The sequence below is a fragment of the Astyanax mexicanus genome, chromosome 12, assembly GCF_023375975.1.
Source record: "Astyanax mexicanus isolate ESR-SI-001 chromosome 12, AstMex3_surface, whole genome shotgun sequence".
Classification (NCBI taxonomy): domain Eukaryota; kingdom Metazoa; phylum Chordata; class Actinopteri; order Characiformes; family Acestrorhamphidae; genus Astyanax; species Astyanax mexicanus.
Genome location: NC_064419.1, coordinates 27,208,541 through 27,226,741, shown reverse-complemented (window position 1 = coordinate 27,226,741; position 18,201 = coordinate 27,208,541). Strand labels below are relative to the sequence as shown.

General features: G+C 38.8%; 1 protein-coding gene across 10 annotated transcripts in view; it reads left to right on the top strand.

Annotated features, from left to right (window-relative positions):
• Positions 1-16,370, top strand: part of aak1a (AP2 associated kinase 1a) — a 70,752-nt gene extending 54,382 nt beyond the window's left edge. For 3 of the 10 annotated variants that reach the window (XM_015601698.3, XM_015601700.3, XM_015601705.3), the window contains 3 exons: positions 594-746; positions 1,895-1,975; positions 13,361-16,370. In XM_015601698.3, coding sequence (XP_015457184.3) covers positions 594-746; positions 1,895-1,975; positions 13,361-14,217 — 1,091 coding nt within the window. In that variant the 3' untranslated portion in view covers positions 14,218-16,370. Of the gene's footprint in view, positions 1-593; positions 747-1,894; positions 1,976-2,691; positions 9,589-13,360 lie in introns of those variants that run through there. The other 7 variants (XM_015601701.3, XM_015601703.3, XM_015601699.3 and 4 more) reach the window with 4 other exon arrangements.
• The last annotated feature ends 1,831 nt before the right edge of the window (positions 16,371-18,201 follow it).

The window sequence follows — 18,201 nt, the reverse complement described above, 5'->3', positions numbered from 1 at the left end:
CACACCCTGCCTCATATTCTTCATCCTACCTCTTATTCCTTCATACCACCCCATAATACTGTTGACTTACCTTGCTATTCTCTCATCACTACTTTGATTCCATTATCCTACCTTAAATGTCTCACTTTTTATTAAATCCTTTTATTCTCTCTTCCCACCTTGTATTTCCTAATCCTGCTTTATAATTTCCTCATTCTGCCTCTTATTCATTTATCCCACCTGATATTACCATTACCCCACCTTGTTATTCTCATTCCCTACTTTAATTCCCTCATCCCATCTTAAATTTCTCACTTCCCACTTTTATTCCCACATCCCACCCTGTATTTCCTAATCATGCTTCATAATTCCCACATCCCACCTTGTATTTCCTAAAACTGCTTCATAATCTCCCATCTCACCTCACAATTCCCCTAATTGCACCTCTTATTCCTTCATTGTATATCATGCTTCCATATTTCACATCGCATTCCCCCATTTTACCTCATAATTCCCCTTTTTTCCCCCACATTCTCACATTCCAACTTTCCAAATTTCACCTTCCCATCCACAATTTTTTCTTCCGCTCCTCCATCCTGTCCTCCTTTCTTCAGACTCTTTGGGTGTAGGAGATTCACTCCTTGGCCCCCTGCTCTCTTCTCCATGTTCTGGGGCTCAGATGCTGACCTTGCCCCTCTCCTCCACCCCTGCTCCGCCTCTGGATCAGCTCACTCCTGCTTCACTGACCAACACACAGCCCCATCAGGGTAAGACATACACACTCACACACACGCTGTCCGGGGGCAGAGGGGGCTGCAACTTCTCCAGCCTTTCCAGTTTAGATAAGTTCAATTTTGGTAAAATGTTTTGATTGTGTTAGCCTGCGTTCACAATAGAGTCAGGCTTGGTATCATTTGGCAGATTAAAACCGGTGAATTGAAGATTTTAACAAATGCATTGTTTTTAAAAACAGGCAAAAATAATTTGATTACAAGCAGAGATCCCTAAATAGGTTTTTTGTTCACACACACATTTATTAGAGTTTAATTTAAGACCATTTAGAGCATTAAGAGGGTAAATATCTGCAGCTCTTTACCAACTCCACATTCAGACTACCTGACTTTCTTTATTCCTGTATCTCCAATTCCTCTCACTCATTTTATAACACTTTCTTTTTTCCTTTTTCTTTCTTTCTTTCTTTCCTTCTTTCTTTCTTTCTTTCTTTGTTTTCATTTCTCTTCTCTCCTCTCCCTCTATTCCTTTGTTTTTTTATATCCTCCCTCTTTCTGTCTTTCTTTTTTTTAATCTGTTTTCATCTCTCTTCTCTCATCTCTTTATCTTTTTTTATTTAATATCTTATTTCTTTCTTTCATGTTCTTTTTCTCTCTTCTCCTCCCTATATTTCTTTTCTTTTCTCGCTTTTCTCATCTCTTGCTCTCCCACTCGCATCTCCCTTTTTCTTTGTGTATTTTCTGTTTTATCATCTCTCTTCTCCCTCTCTCTGCTTTATTTACTAATCTTATTCTTTCTCTCTCACTCTTTTTGTCTTTTTTTTTCATTTTCCCTTTCTTTTCTATTATTCTATCTCTCGCTTTCCTAATTTCTGACTTCTTCTCACCTGTTCTTGTTTTTATCTCTCATATTCTTTCTTTCTTTCTTTCTTTATCTCAACACTTTTTAAATCTTCTTTCTTTTTCATTCTCTCCCCTCCATCGTCTTGTTCACACTCAATTTTTTCACTTCCTGTCTTTGTTCTGTCTCTGTCTGTATTTCTCCTAATACTTAAATTTGTCATCCCTCTGTCTTTGCCTCTCTCCTATCCTCTTTTATTCTCTCTTATCCTCTTGTATCTTCTCTCTGCGTGGCTCCTTTGACTCTGCTATCCCGCTCTGCTCCACCTGAATCATCTCCTCAGCTCTGGAGTTGGCTCTGGACAAAAGCCCTGACAGCCAGTTCGACCCCATTCCAGTCCTCATCTCCAAAACACCCAACCAAGGTAAGGGACGGAAGCAGAACAGCAGGGCTAGATCTAGAACCTCCAGACATCACCTCCTGACCTCATATCTCCATCATTACTAAACACACATGCTGATAGATTCATTACTGTTCATCAGTGTAAATAACTGGCAGTGTGGGGTGGATGAGATTGTTCAGGTAAGGTATTGAGGAACCCTGGTTATATAAATTCCTAGAAAGGAGCAGACTAGCCTGCTTACTTTATTTTATCTGCAGTATTAATAAAGAGCAGCACATTTATTTGGTTGTGGAGCAAAACATGAGATCATGCTTGAGGGCTTTTACTTTGTGGTGGAAATTTCTGAAATGCTGTAGCTACTCACAAGTAATTCTCACTTACATTTCTCTTCTTCTTTATTTTCCTCCCTAATTCTCTTTATCTTTCTCGCATAATCCTTTTTTTCATGTTTGCATATTTATCAAATAATTTGTGCCTTTTTTTTCTTACTCGGACAATAATTTCACTGATTTCTTTGATTTCATGCTGTTTCATGCTTGCTATTAATCTTTCCTTTTTCTTTTTTCCTGCATTCCTTCACCATCTCACACATTCCCTCTGTTTTCTTCTCTCTCTCTGTTTATTCTTATTCATCTCATTCATCTGCCTCTACAACTTTTCTCATCTGTCCTTCTCTCTTTCTATTTCTCCTCCCCCTCTCTCTATCTCTCTTTCTGCCTCTTTCTGGCATGTTCTAGGTGGTAGCAACAGTGGCAGCTCAGAGACCACTCTGCCCAATTTGGCCTGCTCCCTGCTGCTGGTGGACCAGCTCATCGACTTGTAGAAGACACAGAGAGGGTGATGGGAAGGAAGGGGGGAGGGAGGGAAGGAGAGATAGAGAGGAATGCAGAGAAGCTTGCAGGGGAAAATGTGCAATTCTTGAACATAGCTAGACTTCACAGTACAAACTCTCTGAATTTAAAAACATCCCAGAACTCTGTGTCCTCCTAAAGTTTACCCGTTTGACCTATTGACTTGAAAAACTCTCCTCCTCCCATGTCTGTCTGTCTGTCTGTCTGTCAGTCTATCCGTCAGTCTTTCTGTCCTTCTGTCTGTCTCTCTGTTGTTCACATCCATCACACAGTGTGCCATTGTTTTTCTGTTGTTCCATATCATTTCCATTGCTATGGCTTTTATTGCTACACTCTTAATCCACTTTAGATTCATAGGCTGATGCTCAAAATCCACCTCAGCACATCTGAACAGCACCAAGTCTTCATCCTGAAAGTTTACTTCCAAAAGCGCATCTAATATTCGGGCAAACTATCCAGAATTGGTTTGTTCCATTAGGGTTGAAGCTTGTTCAGTTTTGGACCAAAACCAAGCTCCCCTGTCCTAAACAAACAACACTTTGTTCTTGAAAGCAGTAGTTTAAGATGCCAAAAGGCAAACATTGTTTTTCTCTAATCATAAATGTGGTAATGCCGTCAATCAGGCAAATCAAGTTTGGTGTCAGATATTTGACTTTTCTAGACGTTTTACAAGGCTAACTTTGAGGTAATTGAAGCTTATGAACCACAATTAAATGTCAAGCACCTGCAGGCCTAAATCATCACTCTTAAATCAGTGGTTATGGGTGTTCTGTAATCTGTAATCTCTAATAGACTTGCTTATTTGGTTTCTGATATGATGTACTTACAAGGAGCTGTATGACAGACTCTCCTTTTTATATTATGTGTAATTATCTTATCTATTTCATTCATATTATATATCTATTTTTTTCATCTATATATCAGTAGTTTTTAGGTATAACTGGACCATGAGATTACAGTTTCGTTCCACCTCTTGTACCACATTTGATGCAAATTACAAAGTCTCCTTGAATTCTTGAAATACCCTGTTTTCTATAGAAATAAATCATATTACAAACTGTCCTCTATAGAAATACCTTGTTACCTAGAGAAACAGACCATATTCCAAACTGTCCACTAGAGAAATGGCTTGTTATGTGTAGAAATACACTGTATGAACTACTGTCGTGGAAAATGGGACACCCCAATTAATACTTTTTATATACATATTTGAATACATGATCATGTAATCTTCATTTGAACAAAAATGAGAGGTGGATGCAATACACTGATACACCATATATTGGCGTTATCACCCACAGTGGACAGAGCTGTGGGTGGTAATGCCTTTGGTGGGTGATGTATTCCTGGTATACACGTGACACTTTGAATCACATTGTCTTGCTATGAGCACAATGGGCATTGTTTAGCCTCAGTCACAAGATGACACCTCACCCAGCGGTCTAATGTGCTGCCACTATGAGCGGGAGGTCGCAGGTTTGAACCCCCACTCATGCAGCTTTGCCATCAAGCTGCCGGCGCTCAGAGGGAGCACAATTGTCTCTGCTCTCTCCGGGTGGGTAGATGGCGCTCTCTCCCCAACACGCTTACGGTTGCGCCGGGCGGCACGCGGCGTCTGTGAGCGGATGTATCAGAACCTAGCCGCTGTGCTTTCCTCCAAGCGCTCCAGCTGCTCAGGCAATGATTCATCAGCAGCAGCTCAAAAAAAAGGGGTGACTGACTTCACACCTGTCAGAGAAGGCGTGTGCTCGTCTGCATCCTCCAAGAGTTGCAGGTGCCACCGGTGATGGGTACGCACAAAGGGGTGGGACAATTGGATAACCAAACTGGGAGAAAATGGGGAAAAATCTGAAAATAAAATTATTTTAAAAAAAGATGACAACTTATACAGGTCTGGTCCCAAGTTCTCAAGTTGTCTCCATGGTCAGTTTGCATACTAATATTCCATGATTTTTGGCATGTCATAAAAGGAGACAATGCACAAGATTGATTTTCATGGAAGGTGTCCAGAAAGCATCAGCGCGGGTCTAAAGCTTCATCTGTCTGTTCATGTGAGTGCATTGTCCCAGAAATCTTTTTTGTTTGGGTGATCTCTGGCTGACTTTAGTCTTGCCCTTATGGTTTTAATGGGGTGTCCTACTTAAAAGCAGAAGGATGTAATGTTATTTATGAAGATAGACCATGAGACTCACTGTGGTCAATTAATACTTTTATTTAAACATCAAACATGCCTTGCCTGATCGACTGCATTTAGGGTACACACTTGATTTCTCATTGAACTATCGCTTTAAGCAAGAAATGACATTCCTTCGAAAGCCAGACGTAAGCGCTGACCTGTCCAAAGATGTACGCTGGCCTTCTTATCCCCCTGCGTGACTTTGAAAGAAAAGAAACAGCACATTCTATCCTGGCCAACAAGAACAGGAGGGTGAAAACTGCAGTGTAAAGGGAATCTCTCTGCTGAGCTTTACCAGACGTCTTTGCTCGATGACGTCGTGCATCATATCGCAGTACTACAGTACAAACCTCAAGTCCTCAATGCTACCTGTGATGGCATGTAATCCTGCCTGCTGCTGTTAGGCTGACCTTAGGCCCTGCCCAGCCTGTACACCTTCTAGCTGTGGTGTAGGCCAAGCTCTGCATGTGCAATATTGATGATATAGATATAGAAATATATAAATAAAACATATCAGCAGTACTGCAGGTATATCCAGTCACTCAGTGTGTTTACGCTGCTGTGTTTGTGCTTCTGTGATCACTATGACATTTTAGCAGAGTTTAGAAATCTAGCTTTATTTTTATCTCAGGTCAGATCTTGTTTGTTTGACCCCAAACTCATTCATTAATTAATTCATTCATTCATTCATGAATTCATTCATTCATTATTTCATTCATCCATCTGTTTCCTTTGCTTGTGTTGCTGCTTGTGCTTTGTATCGTCTTCCCGAGTCCCAAGTTCTACCAGATCCTCCATGTTTTGCTTTGTGTCTACAGGTCATTCCTTGTCATCAAGGTTTAATCTGTCAAGTGGTTTTACTGGCCATGTCCATATCTTCTCAGTTTTGAAGAGCAATATTGATGAAACTCTTTTTTTTTTTTTTTACTGAAAACAAAACATGATTTGATATTCATGTTTTAAGTAAAAACATTTCTTTTGATCAGATGAAAAATTGTCCATTTATTAAATAGTATAACATCAGTATAGTATAGTAGAGACATGGGTAACATTGGTGCCTGAATGTTGTGAACCCTTTAAAATCTGTCTGTGAGCTGAAACTGGTGGGAGTTTGGGGGTCATGCAGCAAAACAATGACCCAAAGTTCTCATTATCTGCTTTTAGTTCTCAAAACGTTCCAGCACCACTTTAAAAATGCTTGTTTTGATTAGATTAATGTTAGCCAATCACAAGCCAAAGCTGGTTATTTTCTGCTTAATCTGTAAATGCTAGTTTAGATAATGTGGAATAGGCATTGCAAATGTATTTGCATCTGCAAGGCATTATTTTAACAATAATAACCCAAAATAATGATGATGATAATAATAATAATAATGATAATGATATAATACCCAAAAAGCTACACGCTACCATGCACAGTAGTTGGGGAACCATGGGAGTCCACCTGCAATCATAGGTGTGCTTCTTTTGGCTGTACTTCAAAGTGCTGCAATTATTTATAAAATGATTGGTAGTTTGCATAAGCTGGTATACTCATACTATAGCTTAACTAGATCCTGCAAGTTCTGCTAATAGAATAGAACTATTTTAAGCAGATTAACATAAACCTATTGGCCCCATACCTAATACCAACCATGGGCTAGAGATGTATAAAATCCCTCAGTATTCTCTGGAAGGATTGTGCTCCATCTAGTACTTTCTAGATGAGTTGGGGATGAGGTTGGATAGTGATCATCCTACATAACCTCAATAATGCTCTTGTAGCTTAATGCAATCAAGTCCTCAAAGCAATTCTTTAAACCCTAGAGTTGTTACTGCCATTGTTACTGGCCAAGACATCATAATAATACCCTAAACCTTTATATACCTGGAAAAAAGTGGGTTCAGAAGAGCTCTAGAGTTCTCAAATGGTAAAATTTGAAAGGAACTCTATGCCTATGTATACTGGGAAGGGTTTCTTCAAATATGCCTTTCAGCAATTACATAGAAGAACCACTTTAAGAAGAAAATGCACCAAGTGTATGTTCTTCAGACATTTAAATGGTTCTTTATGGGACCAAACGTGGTTCTTCTGTGCCATCGTCCAAATGACTATTTGAAAGACCTTTATTTTTAAGGACACAGTGTAGCTGCATTCTTCACCGCAGTCACACAAACCGATTCCAACAACCCATGGCTCAATATACAGTTAATCAGACAGTGTTAATAGTTGATGGTCCTACAATTGTCACAATAATCAACACTAACCACCAATCCTGAGGAGGATTGAAGAAGAGATCATTGATGTTGCTCTTTAATAGTCTAGTTTTGCACAAGTTGCAAATGAGTATCTTCTGTTTGCGTTAAATGTAGCTGTTGATCGTGCTTCAGATGAATGTATGAAGAGTGTCAATATGTATAAGTCTGCTCTGATGATGATCACCCGTTTATTTATTTTTTTAGTTCATTTTGTGTTAACATGTGATATTTTTAAGTTCTGTACTGTATAGATCTGTACTTTCTGCCCTCTCTTTTCTCTCTCTTTTTCTCTCCCTCACTTCATATTTTACTGTTACTGCTAGATTTAGCCGTTTGAGCTCTTGATTTGTAACAAGCATCTTCTGCTTTAAATTTTGGTTACTGGGCTTGACAGATGAAGACAAAAGAAGCTTTAATTTTCTTCATTCTGCATTGTAAAGAGAGAGTAAGAGAGTTTCTCTAGGCTCGCATTTATTTTCTTTGTTGCACTGGGCTTATGATGGAATTGAATTCCTGAGGTCACAGTTCTATTCAGTGTTTCCTGTTACATAAGATATTTGTGAACATCCATGTTCAATTTCCTTCCTTCACCAAGAATTGTTGGAAGTTACTATGTCTATCAAATGTTTGGGGACACTTAGAAGTGTAATCATTGTTTTGAAATGATTTAATTTTTAAAAATTAAATCTAAAGGAATATCTTTGGATAAAGGAAACCCAGCCTTGGGAATACATCTAAAACTCCACACATATTATCTCAGATTGCAGCTGTGCAAACCAATTGGGTCCAAAAGAGGTTTATTGTTTAAATCCCCCTTGTGCCAGCAAAACAGCCCTGATCTATCAAGGCATGGACATGTACAAGAACTATTGGGGTGTCCTGTGGTAGCTGACAACCAGACATTAGAAGTAGATCATTTAAAGTCGCGTTCACACTGCATGCAATTTTCTGTGGTGTCTGATATGGTAAAATCAGGCTGCCAATCAAAGCTTAGCTCTGTTCAGCAGCAGAGCCCTGGAGTCATGACTACAGACCAAACAAATGAGCCTAAAGAGATAAACCAGCAGAGAAGATCTTATACTCTGATCCACACACTGACTATAAAACTACAGAGCTGAAGGAAATAGGTTCCGAAATGAAGCTAAAAGGCAGACGAATGAGGTACATTACATGCCCCTTGAGCTTGTGTGGAGGAAGATATTAAAGAGCAGATAAAAGGAGCAGAAAACTTATAAATAAACTGAAAGAATGAACCTTTATGAGAGCTGTGGAATGTGTAAAAACACATTCCATTGGTTTCCAACGTCATATTAACACAAAAACCCAACATTTAGTGATGAGATACGGAGAACAAAACCCAACGACTGCTGAACTGGATGACCATCAATCAAAATTCAACATGTGTCAAACATCGGCACTTAATATAAACCCAGTGTGGTTTTTTTTTCACTGATATGTGACTGTACAATGTTGAAGTCTGGTTGAATTTTGATTTTTAATCAAAAAATTCAACCAGAATTTAGCATTGTACAGTCAAATGAGAATCAAACACCTTTCCTGACTCCCAGTCTGGCTACTGGGGTTTGTTTAAAATTTAAAATTTCCAAATGTCCCCAAACCTTTGGTGTCCAGTGTACATCTTTATGTAAACTTGGATAACACCACCACATATCAAAACTACCACCTGCCATTCATTATAGGACCTTTTCACATGTACACACATATATTTCACTATAGGAAGTATTTGGCGTATGTGAAAGCACTACTGTAACGTAACATCATTTCCATTGAGATGTTTTTGTTAGTAATTTTACTTTAAGTTAAAGTTACTTGTTTCAAGTTAAAGAATACTCTTCTATTTCATTTACTTTGATGATATTCAGTCAATGCAAATGTAGTAAAGTGTCTACAATCATGTTTATATCGTAAATGAGACTTGTATATTATCGTCAGCCTTGCCCGTCTCCTCTCTCCCCGCCCGCCTGCCCGCCCACTCTGTCCGCAGTACATGTCGTTAGGTCTTTGGCAGGTTTCAGTGTGGCTAACCTATGCAATTCTACGGTAGTGCTCTATATTACTTGTAGACACACAGCCTGTGGTGTGGCTGGGTAGTTTAGTGTTGCAGGTAGTCTGACTTTCTTGTGTTTCTGCAGTGTATTATTGCGCATTCCTGTCATCATAAAGAGAAAATAATGCTACCATGATGATGAAATGAGTCTGATCGATACTTGAGTACCGCAGAGGTTTCATTAATCTGGAGAAAAAGATGTATTATCTATCAGCGTGCTCCTTCTATTTTTATGAGATGAAAAAAAAAATAATTTCAAAACGAGTGGGATGGTGAATAAACATGTAAATGTGAACAGATATTGAGAGTGTGGTGAGTTTTTATTTATTTATTATTTTTGCAGAAGTTGATTAAAGCTGCTTCTGAACTTAAATCTATATTATAGTGCACAATACAATAACTACATTTGTGAACATAGTAGTTTTTATTTTATTTTATTTTTTTTTTTTTTTTCATAAAGTTTTGCCATATTTTTAACACACCATTTCTGCAATTTTCCAGAATGCTGACTGTCCTGTCTGATAATCCATCACCGCTAATCAGCTCTTGATCTGCTATTTAGCTTTTAAACCTAAGAAAAATATGTATATAAATGGTTCTGAATGATTCTATTATCAGTAGAGGGTATGCATTTGTGTCATGTTCTCATCCGAACACACCAGCTTACTTACGTTTAGCAATATGGTTGATCCTGGTTTATCCTGGTTTTTCTTAAGAGAAACAACCAACTGGCAATAAAACAAGCAATTGTATGTTCAGATTGAAGGCAGTTGTGTACGACAGCAATTTACCAAATTGGTTGGTTAATTATACAGGTTATGCTTCTGCCTTGCTAGAATGAAAACCTGCAGTCACATCACTGCAGATATATAAAAAAAATCATTGCAGAATCTTATCTTATCAGTATCTTATCACAATATCACGCCACAAGGTCTAAATCTTTAAAACTAGCCATGAAATCATATTGTGTTTGTAGTATTGTAAAATCATGATATCCTGGGGCCTCTAGTGATGCCCACTCATGATAAATTATCCCTAATAAATGTTTGCTCTCAACAAAGACCAGTTAGGATCAATCATGATGGTAGCAACCCTATCTAGAAAGCTCTGGTCTGGCGTCATTGTTACCAATGCAATTCTAAAGGGGAGCCAAGGCGAAAAGCTTCCCTTTGATATTCAGGATGTTTCCTTAACTTGGAGCATTTTCCCCTGAGTTTGAATTGGTTTCACACAAGGAACCCACAACTGCAATACAATCACAACAAACCACGTGAGCACATTGTCTCCACTTATTGGTCAGACCTTTCCGGGGCAGAAGCAAAAAAGTAAATACAGAAAAAAGGTTCTGTATTCTAGACTAGCTTATATTTTAGCCATTTAGCTTAAACATGTACATGACAGATGATATGACACTTGTTGTTCTCAGTGCCATTGTTTTGGGATGCACCTGAATGTGATTACTGTGTTCACACCTGTCGAAAACAATCACATCACGTGTGCAACTGAACCAGAGATTAAATAGTGCTAGTTTGAAATCCCCTAAGCGTTGAGCCATATTCTTCTGCTATATTAACCTTTTCCTACATGTGCTGCACATTGTCCACAGTCGAAAGGTAAGAGTTGCTCTGTCTACATTTCTGTATATTAAATTGTACATCTTCTGTGTTGCGTTCCTTGTTTCCATGGACTTGCCACACATTCACCAAACTAATAGCTTCACAACTTGCACATTATTTCTCCACTTAAAAGCTTTTACTTCTTGTTCTTATTTGCCCCACCACATGCACCAAAAGCACAGTTCTATGATTTTTAGGTTCTATTAACAGCATTTTTTTTCAACAATTTATGGAAACAAGGCTGCTGTTCTGTGGTAGTTCTGTTGTGTAGCCTCTGTGGTAGCTGTTACTTGTTTGTTGATATGTTGTAGGGTTGGGAACAAGTATGTGTTTGTCTGTAGCTTGTGGGTTATTGCTTGTGAAATATATATTGTGCTTGTGTGCTTTGTTCCTTCTTTGCATAATAAAAGCTTGAATGTGATGTAGAGACATGCTTTGTGTTGTGAATCCTACAACCATCCCTCCTGTGATAAAGAGCCATGTTGTACATCCAGAATCTTGTGTTTAAAGGGATAGTTCGGGATTTTTTACATGAATCTGTATGGCATCAACATGACCAGTGTCGTGCATTCTCACTGACTTACCCCCGACCATGTCCGCTGAGCGGAGTTCTTGTCCAGTATTGTCCGAGCCGAAAGTAGTCCGGCATGTTTGCTGGGGTCACGAAACGAAAGCGTTTTTCTTCCCAAAACAGTACGAGTGCAAAAGAGTGATTTATTTGCATAACAAAAAACGGTGTCTGCAAAAGTCACGCCTCATTATCACTGGGGCACTACTTTCATTTTGGATCAGTGCGCATGTCATTCTAACTGCGAGCAGCGCACTAGTCTTTCAGATCATTGGCTGCGCTCAGCTTCAACCAGCAACGCAAAGAGCAAGCTTTAGAGAGAAGTTTATCGGCTTTTATAAGCTTCTTGAACACAGATTTATACATTTGTATGTGTGTGTGTTAAAATGGTGCAGACTTGTGATTATCCAGGCTGTAGCAACAAAGATGTGGCTGATTCTCCGCACAGTTTCCATCGTATCCCCGTGACTGACATTGCTCTCAGGCAACTTTGGATACTTGCAATGGGCTTCCATGTGGACACCAAAGTGGTGAAAATGAAGAAGCTTCGTGTTTGCGGTGCGCACTTCAGCGAGGATGACTATGTTTCTCCATGCCCGCTGTTGTTTGTGATGCAGGCAGCAGCTGGCCCGCCGACGTCCTCATCAATTGACAGGTTCTGTATCTCGGGCATAACTAAATCCCACTCGTGGCAGCAGTAACATTCCACCTCTGTCGGCATTAGTTCGCACTTCAAACAAGTGCACCAGGATTTGTCGGCCACCCTTGGTATCGCAGCAGCAGCAGCAGCGGCTCCAGCTTCGGTCTCAATAATTTCTCTGTCCACCCTCTCTCTTTCTGCACGATCCAATTCGATTTGGGCAAGTTCCTCCTCAGTATACTCAGGCTCATAAAGATACCCCCTTGGCTCTGAGCGGAAATCAATATATTCCTCGTCGCTCTCGTAGTCCGACATGTTCCCGAACAGTAAACAGTGAAATCGAAACCGTAGGCTAGCTGCCAGGTTGCGCAATCGCGCGCACTGATCCAAAATGAAAGTAGTGCCCCAGTGATAATGAGGCGTGACTTTTGCAGACACCGTTTTTTGTTATGCAAATAAATCACTCTTTTGCACTCGTACTGTTTTGGGAAGAAAAACGCTTTCGTTTCGTGACCCCAGCAAACATGCCGGACTACTTTCGGCTCGGACAATACTGGACAAGAACTCCGCTCACCGGACATGGTCGGGGGTAAGTCAGTGAGAATGCACGAAACTGGTCATGTTGATGCCATACAGATTCATGTCAAAAATCCCAAACTATCCCTTTAAGGTTAAATCAGCAACATGGCATCACTTGGAGTCGAGCATCTACATCACGTGCAACCTCCTAGGCAGAACAATCTTGACGGGGGTGTCCAGCTCTTGTCTTCGAAGGCCAGTTTGTTCATTGTCCTGGTGATTCAGTTCAGGACTTAGATAGCACTGGACTTCAAATGACACTAGAACTAATTTCAGATCCACTTGAGGCCTGTTCCATTGAGAAATACATGCAACCATGTGGCTTAAACCAGTTACATTTGGAGACGGGTCTCAAAACTAACACATCAGTACTTATAAGTATCTCATTGATGTAAGCTGTGATAATTTAAAGTTCTGTTCCGAGGCCCTTCATTCTGAGTATTGTTGTGGCCAAAAATAGACTGTCTGCTTTAGTTTTTTGAAGAGGAAAATCTAAAAACACGGCTGAAATTGGAAGCCCTTACTTCTATACCTATAAGATAAGCTATTGCATTAACTTGTGTTAGGTGCCATCTTGCTGAACGTACCATAGACCTCAGGTCTTTTAGTGTAGAGGTTCTTTACGTTCCTTACTGATGTAATCTTTTGTTTCTTTTTTTGTGTTCTGCAGAGGCGAATGGGAAGGCTAATGGCTATCAGGTTCTTTCCGTGGGCCAAGAAGCAGAGAAACCCACTCAGCGCTGTCTTCATTCCAGTGATGAAGAAGAAGAGGACGAGGAGGAGGGTGAAGGTGAGGAGATGGATGAATCAAGCTTGAGGCTGAGTGGCGATGAAGCTTCAAGTCATGATTGCAGTGGTTCTAGACCTTTGTTGCAAGATTCTGAAGAAGACGAAGAGCAAGAGACTGTTTCGTCTGAAGGCCTTCCGACATCTTCAAACCTGCAGCCCAGTGCTGTCCCAGAGTCCACTCTGATCACCCATCAGCACCACCCGAACCACATGCCCCAAGCCCAGGGACAGATCGGCCATCCGGAACCTGATCTTGATGCTGATGTCTTCTCCAAAGCACCCTTCCGGATTGCACAGGAGGTCGATAGCGATGGGGATGTTTTTGCAAATGCTCCTTTTCCTCGTCCGCTGCCTCCGCCTCAACAACCCGACATCTTCCTCCAGGCTCCATTTGGAAGGCGAATGGAAAATCCAATCGGGGGAGCAGTCTACTCTCATCCAGTTGCCCAACCTGAATTCCATCGCCCCCAGTTGGCAGCATCTTACCCCGGAGGCCATGACCAGAGCATTCTTGGTCAAGTGGCCCCTCGGCCCTTCCGACCACAGGCTTTAGCAAAATACTCCAGACATTATGAGGGGCCCCTGGCATCAGAACCTGAAGGGGCCCAACTAGGAATGTCAAACAAGGGCAAGACAAGTGCCGGTGCAACCCTGCAAACCTGGACACCTGAACTAAATGTTGGGGATCCATTTGTTTCTGCACCCTTCCATCTTAAAGGCCCTCAAGAAAAGCACTGATTTTTCTGCACTCCACAGGGTCAGTTTTCCTGGCCCAGATTGATCTTAAAACTCAACTAAATGGCATTGGCATTAAGCTTGAAAAAACAATGCATCCTATCTCCTCGCTCCTAGGACTTGGCTTGAAGGTTCTTTGGCACAAGGATGTCAAGTTACGAGTGAATGCATTTGATAATATGTTGTACACAGAAAATAATAAGCATCCTTAACGTGAAATGCAAGGATTATGCAAGGATGAAGCACACGCACAACTAGAGCCTGCAGTGTTGTCCACATATTGCTGTTAAATCTTGATTGTGTTGTGTTATCTGCCTACCTCGGTTTATTTGTATTCTGAGAGAGCTTGTCTGTTTTTGACATCTAGCACATGTCTAAATAAAGCTTAAAGGAATGTTCCAGATTTTTTCAACCTGTTCCCTGTCTGCCTTATCTGTGTGGAATGGTGGAATACCACAGATATTGACCAAAAAGGGTGAATCAGACCATTTTGATTCATCTTGTCACGGTCATTGGTTAAAATCCTAGATCATGCTGCATGAGATCCCCATTTACCATGCTCTCTGAGTAGATACATAGAGCACTCTCCCCTCTAGTGTAATGTTGGTCAGTGCAGGTATCTGTTAGCTGATGTGTTGAAGCTGGGGAGCTGCAATTTCCTCCAAACATGCTGGTTTGACAAGAGGCGGTGGCTGACTTCAGATGTATCGGAGGAGGCATGTGCTAGTCTCTACCCTCCTTTTGTTGGGGGCTTTACTAGTGATGGGGGTGGCTTTAGATGAATGGGGATTGTGGTAATTGGCCTTTCAAATTGGGGAGAAAATGGGGTAAAAGGAAAAAAAGTTAGTTGTGTCAAAAGGATAATTACCTTTATTGGTCGGTACTGGAAAAGGAAATGTAGTTTGGCACCATCTTGGGCCTCAAGTTTAAAGTGGGCTTGGTTGATTGGTTGTTTTGTCATTTTTGAGGTACAGGGAAACATGATCATTATTGTCCATGGTGGGTTTTATTCAAGTTTCTTGGGTTTCCCTCCAAAAAAACATGGTAGGTGAATCATCCATGTATAATTGTCCCTAGGATATTCCTCCAATGGACTGGCACCTTATCTGGGGCGTATTCCTGCCTTGGTACACTTCTACACACAATGAAACCCTAATCTGGAAGGAGTGCACGGATGTTAACCATTAAATTGTAATACGGCAGATGGGAATCTTTTTGGAAAAATCTGGAGTATTTCTTTATTTATGTTTTTTTGCATGTTGACTGGCCAGTTGACACAGTCAGTCAGATCTTAACGATTTGCTGGAAGATGTTCTGTCTGTGAATTACAGTGTGCACATGACTCTTGCCCATTGACTCTATCAGTTGCTGAAAATACCTTCTACCTTATGGAGTGCACTGCACACTGATGAAAATGTTCAGTAAACACTGCTAAAGATGTTCTCACTTTGACTTTGATTTACATAGACTGCGACACAGCATTCTGCTGAAATATCCGTTTTATTCCTAAAGTATATTTGTTGAGGCACTCTCTTGTACAAGCTCCCAAGACCTTGAGACCCCCTGCTGTTTGGATTTGACAGTATCACTGAAAAGCAAAAAGCGGCCTTTTGACTAATGAATGTGTGAATTAAAAAAAAGAAGGTTTTGTTTGATCTTTAATTTATTTGCATGGTGGGAAGTTTTTTTGTTGATTTCCTTTCTGATGCAGATTCAGGTAGGTAGTATTTAGTTCCAGCATGCTCTCCAGATTTCTTTAAAAGTAAAGCTGTTGTTGCATTGACCTCCGCACTCCATGTAACACCTGCTTATACTTCTGATAAAAACACCAAAGTGCAATGAAACAAGCTGTATTTAATAGACATTATGACATGTTAGTGCCATTTTCCTGAAATACGTTTGTGTTTGGGTTGGGGATACAGTTTGGGCCCTGATTCCTTCATATGCTGGAACACTCCACACAGAAACTGACCTGTAGGTTGTAGAGTGAATTTTAACACACTCTTTGTGTTGTGTTGTGTTGTTGTGTTGTCATAATTATAATAATAAGCAATTATCATTCAGCATTTAAACTATTAGAAATGATGTATTGATGACCGGGCGATATGAAGTGCACAACTATCATGTGAGTAAAGGTATATATTTTGGCTGTCTTATCAATCTTGTCTTTGTTTTCCTTTACACTTTGCTGTTTATATTTCATAAACAATGGGTCAGTTATTAACCCATTTAATCTCAGTTTTCCTAGACATGAAAATATTCAAATTTTCATTCGCAAGAAAAAAAGGAGTTGGATGCAGTTGATTTTGTGCAGTTATCAACTTTTTATATCCCAGCCCAGTTAACACTTTTAACACTGTAAAACAGTAAAAGCACATTACTATTATTAAAAACATGGTAAGCATGTAATAATATGGTAAAACATGGTAATATGTTAAAGTAAACAGTAAAAATATCAAAACATGGTAAAAAAAAAAAAAAATCAAATCAGGGTAAACATGGTACAATGATAAACATGGTAATATCGTAGTAAACACTGTAAAATTGTGTTAAACATGGTAAAATGATAAAATATGGTAAAATAAAAACATGGTAATAATCGTGTAAACATGGTAAAATGATCAAATGATAAAAACATGGTAAAATATTGAAAAACATGGTAAACATGGTAATATTATAAAAATATTATAAAATTATAAAAACATGGTAAAATTGCGGTGAACACGATAAAATTACCCTAGCACCTGCTAAGGGACTGTGCCAATCAGCTCTTGGACGTAATGGTAGAAATCTTTTACCCTGGCATGGTAAAATCGTGGTAAACATGATTATAATATTATAAAAACATAGTCATGGTAAAAATTATGAAATCAAGATAAACATGGTCAAATTATAAAAACACTGTAAAGTTGTGTTAAACATGGTATTATAAAACCATGGTAATATTATGAAAACGTGTTAAAATTATAAAAACATGGTAAAATTGTGGTAAACAGGGAAAAATTATAAAAACATGGTAAAATTGTGGTAAACAGGGAAAAATTATAAAAACATGGTAAAATTGTGGTAAACAGGGAAAAATTATAAAAACATGGTAAAAATGATAAAAACATGGTAAAAATCATGGTAAACATGGTAAAATTATAAAAAAAATGGTAAAAAATTGTGGTAAACGGAAAAATTATAAAAACATTGTAAAATAATGGTAAATATGGTTAAATTATAAACACATGGTAAAATTATAAACACATGGTAAAATTATAAAAACATGGTACAATTATAAAAACTTATTAAAAATTATTAAAAACATGATAAACATCATAGTAAACATGGTGAAATTATAAAATCAGGGTAAACAGGGTTAGGTTATAAAAACATGGTAAAATCGTGGTAAACATGGTAAAATTGTAAAAACGTGCTAAAAATCATGGTTAACACTGTACAATTACCCTTAGTCAGTCAGCACAAGGTGCCTCGTGCTGCATATGAACATGGTAAAATTGTTGTAAATATTGTGCAATTATAATAACATGGTAAAATCATGGTAAACATGGTAAAATTATAAAAACATGGTAAAATTATAAAAACATGGTAAAAATCGTGGTAAACATAGTAAAATTATAAAAACATTGTAAAATAATGGTAAATATGTTATTTATAAAAACATGGTAAAATTTTACGAACATGGTAAAATTATAAAAACATGGTAAAAATCATGGTAAACACAGTAAAATTATAAAAACATTGTAAACTAATGGTAAATATGGTAAAATTATAAAAACCCGGTAGAATTATGGAAAACATGGTAAAATCATAAAAACATGGTAAAAACCGTGGTAAACATGGTAAAATAATAAAACATGGTAAAAATCATGGTAAAAACAGAGAAATTATAAAAACGTGGTACAATTATAAAAACACAGTAAAAATCGTGGTAAACATGATAAAATAATAAAACATGGTAAAAATAGTGTTAAGCATAGTAAA